Below are 19,105 nucleotides of genomic sequence, written 5' to 3' on the forward strand. Positions count from 1 at the left end.
AGTTCATTACACCTGACACGTCAAGATGGTTCTCAGCAGCACGGTGTCTAAACGGTATCAGCCGGCCCTACGGCGCATTAAGATTCAGCCTGGAGAACCTGTCATCGATTTCGCATGGAAGAATCCAAGGTTCGGCGAGACGGGATGAGTGCGAGGTCCCTTGGGCGGCGGGCTGTCATCAGACCATCACAGTCCAGATCGTCGGGTTGGGCTGTCGCAGTCGAGACAGAATCAAAACTCTACAGAGTATCACCGCAGGTTCCTCGTGGCGATTCCGAACGTCCAATGGACGTGACGGATCGTTCTGTCGTATCTCCCAGTCTGCCCAAAGATCCCTTAGGCCGGTAATGAGGAGTTTCCGGCTGGGAGAAAAATCGTACCAGCCAGAACCAAAAGGGCCCAAACAGGTGAAGAGCCAAGACGCAAGTTGATTCCAATGGAAGGGAGCAGGTTCAGGGATCCTATGATGGATCCACTTCCCGAGTCGACAAGAGAACAGAGTTGGAAACTGTTCCATTGAAGTTTCAAGAATCAGCGGCGCGTCTTCCATTCCATCAGGGAGGGCGCCAGTAGCCGACGGATCGCTGAGAGACATCGGCAAGATGCCATCGATATCGATGCCGACTTTTTTTGCCGCGCACTGGTGGCCCATTCTGCAGCCACTTACGGGTTAGTCGTCCCCCATTCAGAGAGCTGAGCCACCAGGACTGGGACAGCCTTGCAGGCTTGCAGCGTGCGACCTGATGCATAGGCGTGTGATGATGACCTGCTGCAGGCCGCGCTGGTTGCAGATATGACAGCACAGCAGCCATTTGCTGCATCTTTGGCAAGAGCTGCGGCGGTGGTGGTAGTAGAATCGTCATTGGTATCCAATCACCCTCACTTCATCGCGTGTCCACGTCTCTCGTAATTCTCGTTATTTCCATCACAAGGTCGTTCACTTGCTCGGAACGTTGGACCGAATCAAGTTGCATCATGGTCAAGACCGTTTCGACATTGGGCCTCAGAGCAACCGAGCGAAAGCCAAAGAAGGACAGACTCCGCGGACATTACTATCTCGTGATGATTCGTTGACATTGCAACGGCGCAGCTGCCAGTCTGCCAGCGCCTTGAATCGTAAAGCTTGAGGGATCTGGGATCAGGGGAGGACGAGGTGTGGATCACCAGAGATTGAGGGATCTGGCCTCGCGGTCTGAAGCTCGGGACGCTGACTGCCTGAGGCGAATGGGGCCGCAGCGTGAACCTCAAGACCTGAAGGGAGGAGCACTGGAGCAGTCCGGGAGAATTGTGTTTGATTGCCGCTTCTAGGGCACACAGGGCTCTTCATCTTGGGGGCGAGAATTGTCAGTCCGTATCCTTCTAGAACACTGGCGACCCGAAGATCAGTAAGTTGCCGAACTGTTGATATCAGTGATTTGCCCGTAAAGTTAGGGCCGTCTTTGGTCCGAAAATGCCGATGCTCTCTGAGACCCCAACACCAGTGATCGAACTGATGTTCTCCCAGCAAGTGATATAATGTGCCGGTTATGGTGTTTCCGCGCACCGTTGCCGACGGAATCCCGCCGTCCGCAAAGTCCTGTGCATGACCTGTGGGGGAAGATGGAGGGAGGTGGGAACGCGGTGGGAGTTCGGTCCATTGTGAGGAAGGCGGCTTGGTTGGATCCAATGGTTCCTCGGTGATGGTGCATAAGTGTGCATAACAAGCACTGTGCGGGGTAAAAAGCTCGATTTCTTGTTCAAGAAGCCCTCCGCAACTCAAATCGTTAATAACTACTCCGTAGAACAAGGCCGATCACGTTGACAGCGGCCGGCTAGGAAACCTTCAGAGTAGGGCAGGTAGGTATGCTGACGACACCTACAAACTACAGCACGGCAACATGTCGACGTGTCAGTTTTGGTCGGCCAAAAGGGTTGCAAGCCATAATTAGGCGGTGCATCCTTGTCGACAAGCCTAGCTGTTTAACTGTATGGATAGTCTGTTGGTAACGTGGTTACAGCCTCTCGTAAGTAGTTATTGCCAGGTTTCGGAGAGGCAAAGAGGTTCAAGGACACCCACCTCCGGAGTCGGTACCTGGTTAGCGGGTAGGGCAAGTCGGACTAGGGCGGCCCCCAGAGGCGAAGAAGGGCAGCTAAGAAAGACGAAGAGCGACCATCTGAGACGTTAACCGATCAAATCGCATCTCGAGAGAGGCGGGTTGCGGCCTCAGCTGACGTAACTACTGGACCCGAAGCTGCGAGTAGCCGCTGGGGTTAGATACGCGTCCGAGGGGGAAAAGTGTCCGTAGCACAGAGGGCAATTACCGACGCGATGCTTCTTTGTTGAGGTTTTGCAAGCATGGCACGTTCATACGAGCCTCGAGAATGTCATTCTAACGTGGTGAAATAGGGGCTTATCTGCAGGCTGGCGGGAGCGAGTGTGAGTTATTGTAGGGACCCGTATGCCAGGGCGAGAGAATTATTGCTGCTAGAGCGCGCGAAAGAGCAGATCTGCGGTCCACTTGGCACCTAGGGTGTAAACTGATAAAAAGGTCTCGGCCTTGACCATGGGGTTTGCTCTTTGGGATAGGCATGGAGGCATGCAGAAGTAGAAGTACGGGACTGGTGGCAATAGCTTGCTTTTTGCGCCGGTGGCTGAAATTGTTTGTTCGGTCTGCAGAAATATCAACCTTTAGATGGGCGGCAGCGAGGCGCTGCAATAAGTTTTGAGCGTCTAGACTTGCACTTGAGGTATCCGTAGCTGATAGAGACTGGAGAGAGAGGGCTGGTACGTGACGGCAAGAACCTGAACTGCAATACTTGGTTTCGTGAGAATCAACTTCTACACGAAGGGAACCGTGTTGGATAATGGTGATATGGAGCTGCGCTCAAAGTAACCCGCCAGCGGTGAAGGTCGTGGAAGTATCGTCGCTAAGCACGAGGTGCGTGATGTGAGAGCGTCCAGTCCTCTGGTGTGCTGCAAGCGAGAGGAGAGAGGCAGGCTTGTGTATGTCCCGAATCCGCTTGCGCCTGGTTGTTGCTTGTCCTGCAAAATGGCCAACTTGTTTGGAACTTCACATGACCGAGACTGACGTCCGCAACGACGGGCCGTAGAGGTGTTCATGCAGATTGCGAGGTGAGTGCAGTAAGCAGAGAAGAGTTAGAAAGGAGCGTTGGGCAGCAGATGTGTAAGGTAGGTACCACTGGGACGTTCATGACGAGAAATCCAGTTAGCCAAACGCCCTTTCCCTGGACCTTGAAGTGAGTATCACGAGCACGGCTTCTCGGGGCTCATGTCCAATTGGCAGTACTATGTATCCGTACAGAATACCTTAAAGAGAGATACAAATCTTCCAGCTTCCACTGCCACTCTTTCCACCTGCAGGTTAATTGTGTACGGAGTACGGAACAAGGTAAGGTACCTAGTGAGCTGCGGCGATACGGATAAGGCACGTCCCCCGTACTGTTTGGTAATGGCAATCGCGGAAAGGGCAAGGTACATGGGTACTTGTTGCTCTTTAGCGTGGGTGGATCACCAGAGGTTTAAGTGGTTGGCAGGGGTGCTCCCCACGCATTGGTCTGTGTCTGGCCCAGTCGTTATTTCGGGTTCCTTGGAGATTGTCTGCTTGCTTCGATAGTGACGCTGACGAGTCCGTCCTGGTGCGCAGGCACGTAGCGTGAGTGATTCTGACCAAAGTCGAAGAGAGGCACAGCAATCATGTGTGATTTCTCCTGTCTGTGGCTCGCTTGCTGCGGTTGTCATCTTGTAGACATCTCGGTCAAAGACACCTTGCCAGTTCTACCGTAGCTCTGGCGACGCCGCGGCAGTCCCTTGGAATCTCAACATCGAGAATTCAAGGGGCGGGAGAAGGACGAGGATGAGAAAAGACGCGACGTGGAATGAGAGACGGAACATGGAAATGCTCGGAAAGAAGAACGAACGGCGCGGGCGGGAACCCAAGACACAAAGAAGTATTGATACCGTCCAGTCGAAACGGCGCTAACGCAACAATGGAGATTTCGACGGGGAACTACGTACCGGGTCACCTTCCTCTCTGTTGTTTTTTTTTTGGTCGTCCTCTTTCCTTTTTTCTTCTTACCTCATCACGAAGAACCGGAAACTGGCAGTCGTATTACCAGCTGTCTCATCACTCTTTCAGTCTTTCAGAGACCTCGAGACCGGCCCCAGCGGATCCAACGGCAAGAAATTGATAGATAGGGCTGGCGAGATGGTACCTTACGCGGAAGGCTTGGATACAAATGAGTATGCATGTTCCTCTTTTCATCTCGAAATGCCAATCTCCTTCTCGTGCTTCTCCAATATCGAGTGGATCGCCTGCCGACCCCGGCCAGCCTGGCTTGGAAGCTTGCTGAAGCAGCAAGCCTGATGGGATGGAGCGGGAGCACTGAGAAGCTGGAGGCTGGAGGCTGGAGCACCCAGTGGCAGAGATTATGTCCAACTGATGGCGTCTTGCTGTGCTTACCCACGCGATTTCCCAAATGTTAATTATCCCCGAGACCGCATGCGACAGCCTACAGGTGCAGGTGAAGGTGCAGGTGCAGGCGGGCGACCGCCGACGATGACATGGCCTTTCGTCACATTAGCTATCCGTTCCAATTCCTACCTTAATGGGTTCCGGATGCTGAGTGGCAGGGGGCAGGCCACTTTTCGAAAAGATACTGGACGGATCCCATCCACAAGCTCCCTCGGCTTGTTTCCACGTCCACACGCCCCCGTGTCCTGCATCCCCTCTCTTCCATTCACTCAGGTCCACCGAGATACATCTTCACAGAAGGAGGTCAATATCCGTACCTCACCTTACTTGCATATCCCTACGGCCACGCAGCTTCCACGCAGTCACGCTGCATACCCTGCAATTCGAATACCTCATCGAAAGTTGCCGCGGACCAGCTGCTTACCATAGCGAGAGCAAGACTTGAGGGTATAGATGAAGGCTGTTGGCTGTTGAGTAAGCGCTGCCAAATGCTTACATGGACAGTGGGACGGCAAGTATCAAGTGAGGATAGCTGGAGACTGGACTGCCCAACGGAGGCGTACCATCCAACTTCAGTCTCTGATTACTGGTACGTGCCTCTTGTGGTGTCTCGTCTCAAGTTGTCGTCTCGCCTCGACCGTGTCGCGGCAGGCTCCCTCGCTCAGTATTAGGGAATTCCAAGTTAAGGAACGGAGTGGAAGGGAGAAGCTTCGGAGGAATTCGAGGTAAGCGCGTAGACTTGGTCCAGCAAGTGGAAGGGTGGTTGGCCGCGAACAATCTGTTGTGCCTCGATGCGATGCGCCGGACATCAAACCTCGTACTCGTGGGATTGAGGGAAAAGAAGAATACCCATTCGGAAGAGTGACGATATCGAGAAATTCATTGAGTACAATCCCAGGTGAAGAAAGGTAAGTGCGAAACGTACCTCTTTCCATGAAAAGTTGAAGGTAGGTACGTCCGAGAAAGCAGTGTGTATCGGTACCTTCCTCCGGTTCGGCCACCCCCACCCCGTCCTCCTCCTTCCCAGCGATGGAGTTCCCGTCAAGTTGCGCTAGCGTCCCGTTGCTCAATGTCCAGGACTCCAGCATCCAATGTCGTCTCTCGTCCCTGGCCCCCCTTGGTCCCAGATTCCCAGTTGGTGTCCCAGTTGGTGTCCCAGTCGCCGTTGCAGTTGCAGTCGTAGTTGTTCTTTCCCACACAGCAGTTTTTGATGTTGAGGGGGTGCACCCCCTTCCTCCCCGGCCCTTCCCCTTTGCTCCTTCTACCTGTTGCATATTCGCAACAAGGTAAGGTAAGGTATGTAGGTACCTTCCACGACCTGAGGTGAAGCAAGGCACCTGCAGTAAGGTAGGTAAGGTAGATACGCACTTGCCTATAGGCAGGAGGAGGACAAAGTGCCCATCCAGCACATAGGACTTTGAAGCTCCGACGTGTAAAAGTGTTAGATGGGCAAGGGCATGTGTGGGTTGTGCGTCGGGTTCCTCCCTCTCTGCGCAGTGCTAGTGTTAAGTACTCCGTGGATGAAGTACGGATACTTCGTACCCCGTACACGGTAATAAACTAAGGTACGGTATCCAGTTGGCACCTTCCTCGACTTCCATCTCCTTCGCCCCTCCACCCCCCATCGTCCACCCTCCGATCCCTGTCTCGTCTCCTCGCAGTCGCTGCTGCCCCGGTGTGCCCCCCAAGGTTCCCAAGCCTGCCTTACCTCACATTGGTATTCTCCTTCCCCCTCCTCCACTCCTGGTGCTTGGCTGGAAACTTGTCGCTGCCGAACTCCCCCAATTGCAGTCGGCTCAACTGTACCTACGGCGTGTCGCAAGTAGCAAGTAGCGGTACTTTGTGCAGAGACAAACCTGCCGCTCCCTCCTGTCTGTCCCGTCCTTTGCTCTTCAACCTCGCCCTCCTCCACCAGACCACCACCCACTGCGTGACTGCCAACTGGGCCTTCCTTCCGCATCGGCTTGGCTGCGCTGCCATCGTAGTGTGCAAAGTACCTCCCTGCTACTGGCAACTGCTCCTCCCTCTCACACTCCCGTCGTCTTTCCCACTCTTCTTCTTTTTGTATTTTGTATTTTCGATTTCATTTTCCACCCTCGCCTCTTTTTAATCCTGCCACCCCGGGACTGGCTGCACTAGCAAACACAAAAGTCATCATCATCATTCTCTTTGTGGCTTCCTCCCTGCCTTGCTCTGCTGGCTCATACTGCTCAACTTCTTCTCATTGCTTCAAGTTCCACATCGCCTTGCCACGGTCCGAAGTTAAGCCAAGACACAAGCCTTGAGCAAAGACCAAAAAAAAAAAAAGATACATCGCTACCGCGCATCACTCTACCTTAGGTTGTCCGACCCGGCCGCTACATTCTGATACCCAGACCATCTCACACACCCACCCACCTAATCACCCATACGTCCGATTCGACCCGCCAGTTCGCCGTCGTCTCGTTTCCCACATACCTCTTTACTCTCCTCCATCTCGGAGCACTCGCCTGATTTCTCTCCATCACCTCAAACCGCACCAGTCGACCACCGCCACCTCCAAAAGAGTGCCCTCGCACCAAAGTCCGCTGCAAAGAAACTCTTCTTGCGCATTCTCAGCCAAAAAAGAGTCTTTCTTTTGCTCTACCTACCGCCTGCTTTCATATCCGTTGGTCGTTGACTCGAGTCCGCGCAACGACTTCGAGAAACAAACCCCGTCCCTCTTTTCCCCTTTGGTGAGTGGTTTCCCTGTCAGTCCGCTACAACCCCTGCGCAAAAAAAGCCGCGAGACATTTAACCGCGCCGCCGCCCATACCCAAAAATTTATTTTCCCTGTCTTTCCCGTTGGCCTCTCCCCTGACACTGCGGTGCCGTCTTTCAACCCATCCCTTTGCGACACCGTTCCCCCTGAGGCTTCTCAACCGCGCCTCTGGTCTCGAACATCGCCGTGAGAAGACTTGAACTGATTTTCCCTTCTTTCAGAAAGGATCAGAATCCCTCGACCGGCCTTTTCGCGCGGCACTTTCGTCTCTACCTCTCAGACAACAACTGTGGCCAACCCGGTTTCATCTCCCTCAACCACAAGCATCACCATGTCCTACTACGAGAACAACCCGCAATGGTCCAATCCCGGCCAGAACAACTGGGAACACCAAGCGCCTCCTGCCCGTGCTGGTGAGTCGGCCCAGTTGTCGCAACAGCACCAGATCGCAAAACCGGACGCCGGAATTGACTCGAGGTTCTCGCCAACAGGTGCCAGCGGCCCAACGCCTCAGGACGACTTCGCATTCTTCTACCAATTCGAGGGTAGGTCATATCGAAATCTTCGGCGCGCGGCAATCAAATACGTGACGCGGGCGTCTCTCCATCGTGGACCGACCCGCGCCTACAATCTGTCGCGCGCAGGAAGAGCCTGGCTAACAAGATGATTACTATAGATGTGGTGCGGACACTGACTGCTAGGCCTACAGAGGTTGATCGTGCCTACGAGAATCTCGCCAAGGGCGGGAAGTCATACGGCATGGGCGGTCGCGGACGTGAGTACCCAACCCCTGGTGGTCCCAAGATGGGTCCCGCCGGTCATGGTCCCGCCAGAAAATCCCTCGACTTCAGTAAGTCTGCCCGCAACTGGCGGGCATCACCGCAGCCTTCCCGATACTAACTTGTACCGCGCAGCTGGACGCATGGGAGCCGGAGCCGGTCCCGGACCCAGACCGCACTCGATGAACCAGTTCGATGATGCCCGAGGCCACCCCAACTCGAACCTCCAGAACTTTTACGCCTCCCAGCGCCACCAGCCCTCCCGAGGCTCCAACGACGCGGAACAGATGATGCAGGCCAAGAGAAGGATGGCCGCCCAACGGGAGCGGGAACTGCGAAACCTGCACACTGAGCAGCAATACCAACGAAGTAGGCCGCCCTCTTCTGTATAGCACACATACTCCATATGCCAGGGGGGAACCAGCAAAGCAGAAAAATAGATAATTCAGGCCGAGGGGTTTCACCATCATGCGCATCCTGCTGCCCCGTCATGTCACTGTCGAAAGATGCTATCCTGAAAGATCCTTCGTCCATCCCTTCCCCGTAATACCGAGAGATTTCGGAGGAAGCCATGCTAATCAACTGTGCGCGCAGCTGTCGTTTCTGACATCCCCTACGGTGCCAAGGCCATGTCCGAGGAGGAGACTCGCGACCTGATTGCTCGTCAGCGGAGCGCCTTGTACGGCGAGGGTCCGTTTGCTGAGAAGGCAGGCTATGTCGACGAGAACGGAGTCGTGCGCACTGGTGTCCCGACCCACAGCGGCCCTTCCAGCCTGCGCGGCCAATCCCCCTTGACCTACGACCCGGCTCGTGGCCCGCCTCCCCACGGTGATGCTCACACTCCCGTTTCGGCCACTGATGCCGGCCCCGGTCCCATTGCCGGACCCCCGGGCGAACAAGGCTCCCGCGGCGGCAGCATTGCCAGCCCTCAGCCCAACGCCCCGAGCAACAACAAGAGTGCGTTCGAGTCGGCGGTTAGTCAGGCTGCGGCTCGCACCAACAACTCGTCGCCCGGCGGCTCCCCGCCGCGCCAGGAGCTTCCGGCCGGAGCCAAATCGGGCCAGACCGTTGCTCCCATCGGCACCCGGCCCTCGGGAAATCAGGCTGGAGCCTCGAACCCGTCCTCGAAGATATCTACCACTCCATTGGCATCCCCTGGCGGTTGGGGCCGTGGAAATGGTGTGTGGGGCCCTCAGTCTTCCGGCCTGAGCCAGCCTCCCGCGAGCGTTTGGGGCTAGTAGAACACCTCGGCGCCTTGAACCGCATCACGTCTTGAAAAAACGTCGGCGCATTTATGGAATTGAACAGGATGAGAATGATGGGTAGGAGGTTTGCGCGGGTGGGGTTTCAGCTTGATTTCAACATCGATTGATTTTCCACGGTCACGGAAAACTTGATATATACCTCGGGCTCGACACGGTACTCGGAGTGAGGGTGTCTTTCGGCATCTTTTGAGGAGTTTTCTTTTTACACCATCAGCAGGGGCCGCATTCTGCAACCTTGGAGTCGAACAGTATTGCTACGGGGTAAAAGGAGATGCATGTCAAAGGGACACGAAAGAGGGGGGTCAGCAGTTGTCTGGGGTGTTGGCAAGAACATCAGAGCGTCAAGGAACTGCTTCGGATGAACTGGGAAATTCAGGCGACTGTGAACACGGAGCAGGGCGATTCATTTTTCTGTTCTTTTTGGCAGTTGTCCATTCGGGGCTGGGCATGGAATGATTCGGGTGCCAAAAGCGTCGGAAGGCAACCTATGATTCGAATTGCGAGCATACAATACGGCGTGGGCGTGGATTCCGACATCTGGTTTGACTCGAATGGGTTGGGACTGGGAAACGCACATTCGGGGAGTTGGTACAAGCACACAAGACAAGACGACTCTTCTTTTCACACGGCGAAAAAAAATCACACAAAAAATCAGGGATTTGGGAATCGGGGTGTTTCTGGCTTTTCTTACTTTGGGGGGGATCCGTTTTTCCTTATCTTTCTGCTACGGGGGGTTCTACACCGGAAGGTTGCGCCGCAGGAGTTCTTCACTTGCCTTTTCAGCCCTCGACCGCTTCTTGGGACACCAGGGACAGCCAGGGCTAATAATGGGGTTTCGTGATTCTTTTTCGACATGGAAAAAGAAAAGGGAAACTTGACCGCATCAAGAGGGGGGTTTTTGCTGGGAAAGATGCGGATTAGATCATCATCATGGGTTTGCGTTGGAGACGGGATCGGGATCGTATGGGGGATTGCTTTCTTTATAGTTTTGTTTTGGCACGCACGCTCGCTCAGGACAGAGCAGCAACCTATCGAAAAAATACATGGATTTGGTCTCCCCCCCAAGTTTGTCTGGTCTCGGATATGTTGTCTATATGGTGAGATAGGTTGAGGCTCGCGATGCGATGAGTGACGGGGTCACGGGAGAGCATGATCCCCAAAGGTCTATCTTTTGGTTCGGAGAGGCCCGAACCTTGAGTCTGTTCATCATAATCTTGAGGGAAAGGTGAGGGGAGGTCACGCTAAAGGATGGGAGGGTAGTAAGATCTACGGCCGGTAGTTTGTATTTTCCCTTGCCTAGACTCTTGTCTACTCTCGATGATGGGTGACGCGGGTGTGATGGACCGGGGTTGAACATTCTGGCGTGCGGGGGGGGGGAAGTGATCCCGCCCCATTAGAGACTAGGTACTGGGAATGAGCTATCCATCGTAGTGTATGTGAGTGTGATTAATTCGAACATGAGCCCGCTCGGACGATGAAGTGTGATGATTATGATGTGCCCTGTTTTGCCATGTGTGTGTGTGTGTGTGTGTGTGTGTGTGATTGCCACGGGTACATGGTCCGTGAGAGGGGGGACACTTTGGGGGGATTACTCATTTGGGTGAACCGTGAAAGGGGAAGGGGGGTCCGGGCCCGTGGCCTGCGGGAGGTTCCGTTGCCGCTTCCGCCCGTTTGAACCCGTTTTTTGGGGGCGCTCGGTCGGTCGGGGGATTTTCTTTATTTAGGGGAGGGCAAAGGCCAGGCGGGTGGAATTGGGGGCCGGGTTTCAATGGTTTTCGTGGGTTTGAATTGATTGATTGTTTGGAGGGGACGCTTTACGTGATGCGTGTTATTGATATTGGATATTTTGATATACGTAAGGTACCTAGCTTTATGGATGGGAGGTGACGGAGGGATGTTAGCTGTTTATAGTGACGGGGAAGGACTTTGAGGAATATGCTATTCACGACTTGAGAGGCTCTTCAAGTGATTCGTCTTGATTTATCCCCCTCAGAAGCTTGTGATGAAGAACCCCCCTCCTTCTTCCTCATGTCAATTCGACAAAATTCAACAACACTAGGAATTTAAATTTCAGTTGGGAGTCAGAATGGTACCCAACGCCCAGGACTGATTCCGTCAAGACGATCCGAGGCTCTCCTTTTTCTTTTTTTCTTTTCTGCAAACGGATACAGTCATCAAAGTTGCGGCCGCAGGCCGCTGGCCCATCCAACATCCAATGCAGGGCCAAGTTGGAAAAAAAGACGTTGGAGAACCGGGTGGGTGGGACCCGGGCCGCGCCGGAGGAAGGGGGATGGGGCCGCGGGGCGGACTCCCGTCGAAGAGGTGGGGTCGGATTTGGGGGCGATCAACAGAGGACTCGGTCTTGTTTTATGCGGCCCTCGCTACGTACCACGGGTCACCGCTCAATTTCAAACCAGAATGTTTCTGTACATTTCTTTTCCAAGTTCCCACCTACCACTGCTTCGGACATGTTGTGAATGAATGTATCTCTGGTTTGAGATTCCACTTACTGGGGAGAGCACCGCCAGGCCCCCTCTGACCCCTCACATAGGTAGTCTCTCAATGTGGACAATCTCGTTGAACCTTGAGTTGGGAAGAGATAGAAGGAAGGAATGGCATCCCGATACGCAACCTGAAGGTCGTCATTTTTATCTGAGTACAGGTTACAAGTTGTTGGACATCCTATTCTCAATGCGTGTTGGAAACAAAAGGAACATGAGAGTAGGATGAAAACATCCAACACAATCCAATATGACGGCCTCAGAAGTTGATTGTGACTATGAGCCGTGCAAATTTTTTACATTTCCACATCTAACTCTACATGCCAGTAGTATTCCGTGTGATTGAGGAGCAAGATGCCTTGGCTTCTGTCACAATAGCCGCCAGGGACACATCCTATAACGGAACTTGACCTATCTACGACATTGGTCTCCAATCTGGCCATCAAATGAATTTCCATAGGAAGCTGCTTCTACTCTGTTTCTTCTTCTTCAACTTCCGTCAGCCCGTCCCGGCGTTGGAAGGAAGTAAAGGTCCTAACGACAACAATACATATGACGGATCGGTTGGTCTACAATCGATATTTTTCATCTTGGATAACAGCCGAACGTCACCGGCAAAAAGACTTTGGTATACACAGCTTCGGTACATCGTTCACGAGGATAGCCTTCATCGGAAAATGGAGAATACTACAATCCCAGATGACCGGCGAATACGAAATACTGCCACATGGTACGAAGCATCTTAGTCTTCCTTGGGCATACCATTTAAATATGAAAAGAAAACGCGCTATCAAACCAACAATACGCCCCCTTCCATCCAAACCTTTATCAAAACGCCTGACCATCATACAAACTTGTCTCGTCCAGATCCATCTCCGAGACATCTAGAGCACACGTCTGGAGCACACCCATCTCTTGATACCGCCTCCATCTACACCCCCAACACCTTAACCCCCATCTCCAAATCCATCGGATCATCAGCCCTCAAAGCCTTCCCACCCCAAACAACCGTCCCCCTCCCATCAACAGCAAACGCCCCCGCAGTCTGCCACTTATTCCCCATAACCGTACTCGCACCTCCCTCCCCTTCCTCCCCTCCACCAACGCTCACAGCCGAAGCACCGCTCATCCCCGTGCCCCGTCTCTCCATCGGCGGCGGCTGCTTCTTCGCATTCGCAGCAGCGGCATAAGCAGCATTCTCAGCAGCAGCCCCGCCCGTCCGCTGAATCGCCCCCGCGACTTTCTCTCCTAACCACCCCTTTTCCTTCCACCCCTGAACCTGGCTCGTCGGGTTGAAGACGTACCACACGTTACCTAGCCCCAGGCCCCAGGCGGCGTAGATGGCGCGGTCCTCGTCGATGACGACCTGTACGTTCCACGCGCCGCCGAGCATGTCGATCCACTTATTGGTCGCGGCCTGGGAGGAGTGGGAGACGGCTATGCAGGTCATGGTGCGGGCGTGCTTGTTGGCCAGGGCCCTTAGGGCAAGAAAGGTTTTCTGAGCGACTACGTTGGGAGGGGCACACGTTAGTTACGACGAGGTTTGTGAAGAAAAGTATTGTAGTGGTAAGTCACATGGTGACTAGATGGGGAGGGGAAGGCAACGAGGTCGACAAAACGTACAAGCACAACCGACGCAGCGTAAAAAGACAACGAGGACGGGACGGCCGCGGCCAAACTCGAGCTGCCTATCGCGGTCCAACGGGGCCAGTTCGCCAATCTTCGGGACCTCGCCGATCGGAACCGGCGGGGGCGGTGGGGAGAACCACGGCGCGACGGTCATGGGCAACGACTTCATCGACATCCACGCCGGCCAAGCCCCCGCGTTGCCCTCGGCCGCGTCATCGTCGAGGCCCGCATTGGTACCCTTTTTGCTGCTCTTTGAGTCTGTCGAAGCGCCGCCGCCGCTAAAGTCGAAGCTCTTGCTGTTCAGGCCAACCTTCCTCAGGGCGATCTTGGTTGTCAAGCTCGACAGCATGGTGACAATCTTCTTGATATGCGTGTATATGTGTGTGTGTGTGGATGCGCGCGTTGAATGTGGGTAATAGCAATGCGAAAGATAGTATGTATCTTGTTTCCAAGACCAAGGGCGTCTCAGGCAAAGAAAGCAACGACTCTGCGGGAACGGCTTGCAGGAACAGGCGGTGCGGGAAAGAAGCAATAAGCCGGCAAGGATCAATTGGGTTGAGACAGCGTGCAGATGTAATGCAAACGCAAGATTGACTTTGCGTAGATGACAGAGAGGCAGTGAGAAGAAGGAAAGGAAGAGGAGACAAACCATGGCCGGCATGCGCACGGCGGCGGGCGGCATCCCAAAGGGACCCCCTCTGAGAAACTGGTGGGAGGAGGGGAAGGGGGAACGGCGAAAAGCTCGCCAGAGCTTTCCTGAAACTTTTGATACAGGGCGCGTCGCATGTTTGGTTAGCGAGCGCCCTGAGCTCCTGGTCGAACCACGGAGAGAACCACGTCGCGAGGCTGGAGCCGCCTGTCGGCTTGGCTTGACTTGACCTTTGAAGAACCCCTGATTGGGAGGAGGTTTCTCTCCGATTGGATTCATCGTTGCGCTGGGGACTGGGATGGTTGATTTTCAGCCTGGTGTTTTCCCAGGGTTGCAGAAGATCGGTCCCTCTGATTCTCCGCGCCCTGTGCCTCTCGCGCGAGAAGAAACAAGAGACCTCAGAAGAACAGACATTTGTTTCGCTTCTACTTAAAAATGCGGGAGCTTGTCTAGGACGAAAGCAACTTCAGACCAAGATACCGTTTGGTTCTGGATCGCCGGATTTCGGGGAGCCTTTTCGGGGAATCTCAGGGAACAAGTTACTTGACTTTGTTTTTCTTGCCATTCCTCGAGGCGGGCCAGATGCCGCAAATCGAGCCAAGCCTTCGGAACCCAAAAAAGAGATCAAGATATGACTGAGTCTTGTAAAGTCTGCGATCCGAGGTCCGAGGGGTGCTGACCTTGCTGGAACGCACGCCCGCATTCTTTGGATGGCCAATCCCCGTCGAAACATGTAGATGTTGATTGAAGCACGACTCACTTGAACCGCTCGATACAGCTCACCGAACTTTAAATGACGAAAGCGCCGTCCGGACTCCCTGCAAATTGGCCGTATCGCGATAATTTAGCAACTCGCCAGTTAATTGACAGTGTCCCGACGTCCATGGAGGAATTTGGGCGGAGTCTCGCGGAGACAGTGCCATTGACGCTACAGGCATCGAAGATGTCATGGAGGGTTTTGACCACTAGCTTGCCACTGGTTGATTGACTGGGGAGAATCTCATACAGAGACAGGAACCAACAGTTGAAACATGGTGCTGTCCAGCTGTAATGGTCCACCTGAACAGCAGGGAGGTTGCATGAAGGTCTAAAGTGAATGTCATCGCTTTACCGGACCTGAAGTGGACTCATCGCAACCACAAACGCAGCCTCTCTTGAACTTCGATATTATCGTGGTGCTCGCCAGTGGGTCGCTTCATTTGCAGCATTGAAGTCACCGGAGGACCGCCGGCAAGCTGAAGCCGAAAAAAATGTGCCAAGATCCGAAGAAGCCCAATGTTTGGGTGAATCGGAGCTTTTGGAACTCGCCCCGTCCGACAAGGAGAATTCGGTCCAAACAGCAGATTGGTGGAACTGACGTCGATTTGCGCACCCCTAAATTCAAGGAAAGCGGCGGAGGAATGTGGGGAGCGGGAAGCGTTCACGGATCGTCTTTCGCCGTACCTTTGATTGCGGACGTATCGTAAAGACAGTTGAGTTGGCGGGAGGTCTCAGTTGGCAAACCTTGTAACAAGCGGCATGGCGGTGCGGGTGGCTAATATTCTTGACTGTTGCAGGTTTCTTCCGAGTGCTAGGTAGAGTCATCTTTAACCGGTCTGGAAGCTGCTTTTCCCACGTAAAAAATATCTTTGGTTGACGCCATCGAGTCTGTCTCCTTGCTTCGTGAGACTTGAACAAGCGTGGACAGTTGCGTCTGGTTCGTGCTGCCGGGTACGGAAAGGTGGGAAACCCCAAATCGGAGCTGGCAGTCCGAGCCGGACTGCCGATGCTATTCTCGAAAGACGAGCAAAGATGGCACTTGTGGTTACCATGTCAGGTCCGCGCAATATTAGCTCACTGGCAGAATACGTATGTCTCCTGCGCCCCGCGGTGGGAGCCATCCGACGGAGGGTTGCACTGCATCTGGGAACGAGTAGCCGCGAGCGCACCTCTGCTTCTCATCGCACAGGTCCCGCTCGGTCGGGCGCCTGCAGAAGACTCTCATCACTCTAGGTAGTTCATGGAGGCGACGGTGTTGTAGGGAGGTGGGCTTGAAGCGTATTGGCCATTTCTAGGTCCCGGCCAATGAAGACGCACTTCTAGCTTGTTTCGTTTCTCTCTGCGACTCAAGTAAAGTGGTAGTTTGAGCAAACCGAGGCTGCATCAATGCGTACATTGAATACCGTCCGAGTTGAAGCAATGACGTCGGTGATGGCGTCCAGTCAGGCATCCTTTTGAGATGAACAGCAGCCACGTTGCGCAAGTCAGCCGCAAAGTTTGGTCATGAGTCCAGCTTGAGATCTTTTGTTTCTCTCGGATGTGTGATGTCCTGAGCCTTCACCTTTCAATGCGGGGCATTGGAACTTGCCGACAAGTGCTGTTCAACTTTAAGTTATGGTTGAAAACGGGCGAACTATTTTAATAGTCTTAGCAAGTTGGTGCTTTAAGACATTGGCGTAGACAAAGTAACGAAGTGTTAACAAGTAGAATGTTCCATAATGGCAACGTTGGACTTGCGGATGGGATTGTTGAATGGGGAGTCTCGACCAGTCTGGATAACTGTTTGCAGTTGCAATCGAGGTAAGACAGGCCCCCATCCCAGGTCATCAGCAAAGGCGGTGGTATACAATGTCCGATTGACACCTTAGTTGGCGATGCTCTGTGATGGTTGGATACGAAGTGAGCTGCCACAGGCTGTTGTACGTAAGAGCGTGACTTGAAAATCCGAACGAGAGATCGGGTGGAAGTAGTTGCGATGCATTGAGAGAGGGGAATTGTCTTAGTTCAGGCGGTAAGACTGGACGAGGACAGGTAACTCAGCCGCCAAGCTTCGGTCGCTTCTCGATCTAGCATCTCTCAGAGACATTTCGCCCTCGTTGCTCGTCTGTTCACGGATCGTGGCCGCTTCCCAGCCCTTCTCTAACCTGGAGCCACATGGCTACGGATGAGTATCAGTGGCTTGCCAGCCAGCCGCAAAGCTAAAGGGCCGTCCCGACCAATCCACTACGGTGAAAGTAACATTGACGGGAGCCCACTGCTTCGAATAGAAATAGGTTAACGGCAGGTCGGGTCTATGGTCATCGCGGGTTACTTCAAGCTGTGATGAACCTTCGTGATGCCAAGCGTTGTGATGAGCGGGCGCGGCGATACCTACTCTGGCTTGCTCGTTCGAAGCTGAGTGAATGTCTCACTGTAGTAGCTCATCACCGGAAAATTAGAGCAAATCGTTGAACCGACGGAGCAGGTAAGCGCGTGCAAGTTGCCACACCACGCAGTTTTGATCCGTGGCCTCTGGATTGGGCAATATACTCTGAAAGGAGAGGGAGGTTTGCTAGGCGCCGTGACATAGCAATATGACGACCCGTTCAGAGCGCTTGAGACGCTGTGCTGAACCCCCGAGGAGTTGATGTAGACGAGCGAATAGCTGATGGACGGCTGGCTCGAAAGTGAGGGGCAACTTGGCCGTAGTTCCGAGTCCTAAGTCACTGGGGGCTTCGGTCGGAGGAGGGCCGAATCCTTCTCCCTCAGCTGAGGAAAGTCAAGTGTCAGCCCCAAAAGGTGCTGCTGCTTGTGCTCTCGTCCTGTGCCGCCTCAGGTGTCGTCGCTGACGCTAATGCTGACGTTCCTGGTGCGGTGTTGGTATTCCGGGCGGCGGCGTCGGCATTGTCAGACCGCTTGGGTTGACCGACTCGCCAGGAAGAAACGCTGGAGGAGCCGTGTGGTATTATGGCGTGGTCTGGCGGGGGAAGCTTCGGCGTATGACTGGATCGGCGAACGGGTATCGGAAAGGACGAAGCTCCCTCATACCGGATCTTGGGGCTTAGAATACCTTAGCGATGACAGGCCATGGATGATGGACGAGACGCAGTCGACCGGGGAGAGGGAGGGTCCGAGACGAATTGGATCAGGAGTGATCAGAGAAAGACGAGAAAGCGGTCGAGGAAGTGGAAGACGGGGTGAGTTGCGGAGACCGGCAACGCGAAAACACGACCGGGCTTTGGGAAGCGCGTTGGTGATTCTGGTCCATTGTTGGCTCGGCTTTGGACGGTTTGGGGCCCATGGCATCGGGGGTCGTCGAAAAGCGTTGCCGGACAGGCCTCTAGTACCAGACTCCTCGAGTCTTGACAAGCCCTCGAGGTATCTGCAGGCATTGGCAGCAGACGCTGTTGCGTCTTTTGGAGCCAGGATGTGTACGGAGAGACCCCACCAGCTGCTGGGTTCCTAGAAAGATATTCAGGTGGCCATAGTATCGGGACCCTGATAATTTTAAGGTGGTGGAAATAGATGATGCCGGCACGGGCGGCGGGAGTAGTGGGAAATGGAAATATCCGTTAGGAAATAAAATAAGAGGGAGCGAACAAGCGACAGGACGCGAGACAAGACAAGATGAACGACAACACGAGGCGGGACAAAAAAAAGGGAGGTGCAGGCGTCCGGGCCCGACGTTCGGAAATCAAGCGAGCCGTCTAGAATGTGGATTTCTCTACTTTGTTGTTGACACGAAGTAGGTAATATCGAGTACCTCACTACTATGTGAAAATGTATGGTGTTCTCTCTGTTCGAGACATTGCCCTCATTCTTCACCATGTCTGGGCAAGCACGTCCAAGGTCATAGGCGCGGTCGCGGTCGAAACGTGCATGGCAAGCCGCAAGGCAAGGGGAGGTGCAGGCTTGCAGCGCAGGCGCAGGAGCAGATGCAGCCCAGGCAAGCACCTAGCAGGTACCTGAGCAAGCGGGCAAGCACATGCTCCGGTCCCAGAAGGTTCCTTCCTCCTTCCACGGGGAGGCGGGGGACATGAGGAAGGCAGGGCCCCATTCCACATCCACGTTCCCAAATGACATTGCCAAATCCCTCACATTGGGAATATTGGCTTGAGTGCTTCTAAGCGGGGCTTGCTTGTCTGCACGCTTACTAAGATAAGATACATCGGGGCGCACCTGTCAACAGCCGAGCACTGAGGTACACCGTACTTAAGATATGTGGCAGGCGGGAGACGGACGGGAGGGAGATACTCAAAGTAAAGAAAGTACGAATACAGTATCTTATGTCATAGACCAGGAATCAATTCAACGTGAGGGCAAATTCCCCCA

General features: G+C 54.0%; 4 protein-coding genes across 4 annotated transcripts; 2 read left to right on the plus strand and 2 right to left on the minus strand.

The window, feature by feature from the left end:
• Window positions 1-20: 20 nt before the first annotated feature.
• On the minus strand, window positions 21-745 carry BDP81DRAFT_414248 (uncharacterized protein). The gene has a single exon (XM_060589345.1). It carries the CDS (start codon window positions 650-652, stop codon window positions 179-181), a length of 474 nt encoding a protein of 157 aa, XP_060452187.1. The 5' UTR covers window positions 653-745; the 3' UTR covers window positions 21-178.
• A 6,798-nt stretch (window positions 746-7,543) lies between these two features.
• Window positions 7,544-9,229, plus strand: BDP81DRAFT_305419 (uncharacterized protein; the record flags this gene model as incomplete). The annotated part of the gene is made up of 4 exons (XM_060583173.1): window positions 7,544-7,757; window positions 7,889-8,062; window positions 8,127-8,360; window positions 8,586-9,229. 4 exons carry the CDS (start codon window positions 7,544-7,546, stop codon window positions 9,227-9,229), a joined length of 1,266 nt encoding a protein of 421 aa, XP_060452188.1.
• A 149-nt stretch (window positions 9,230-9,378) lies between these two features.
• BDP81DRAFT_16140 (uncharacterized protein) lies at window positions 9,379-10,222 on the plus strand. Its single transcript, XM_060582040.1, has one exon. The coding sequence runs from the start codon at window positions 9,528-9,530 to the stop codon at window positions 10,095-10,097; it is 570 nt and encodes a 189-aa protein (XP_060452189.1). The 5' UTR covers window positions 9,379-9,527; the 3' UTR covers window positions 10,098-10,222.
• A 2,466-nt stretch (window positions 10,223-12,688) lies between these two features.
• Window positions 12,689-13,735, minus strand: BDP81DRAFT_456854 (uncharacterized protein; the record flags this gene model as incomplete). The annotated part of the gene is made up of 2 exons (XM_060593218.1): window positions 12,689-13,263; window positions 13,381-13,735. The coding sequence occupies 2 exons, from the start codon at window positions 13,733-13,735 to the stop codon at window positions 12,689-12,691; spliced, it is 930 nt and encodes a 309-aa protein (XP_060452190.1).
• Between the last annotated feature and the right edge of the window lie 5,370 nt (window positions 13,736-19,105).

Source organism: Colletotrichum phormii (genome assembly GCF_030913505.1).
Source record: "Colletotrichum phormii strain CBS 102054 chromosome Unknown BDP81scaffold_1, whole genome shotgun sequence".
Taxonomy (NCBI): domain Eukaryota; kingdom Fungi; phylum Ascomycota; class Sordariomycetes; order Glomerellales; family Glomerellaceae; genus Colletotrichum; species Colletotrichum phormii.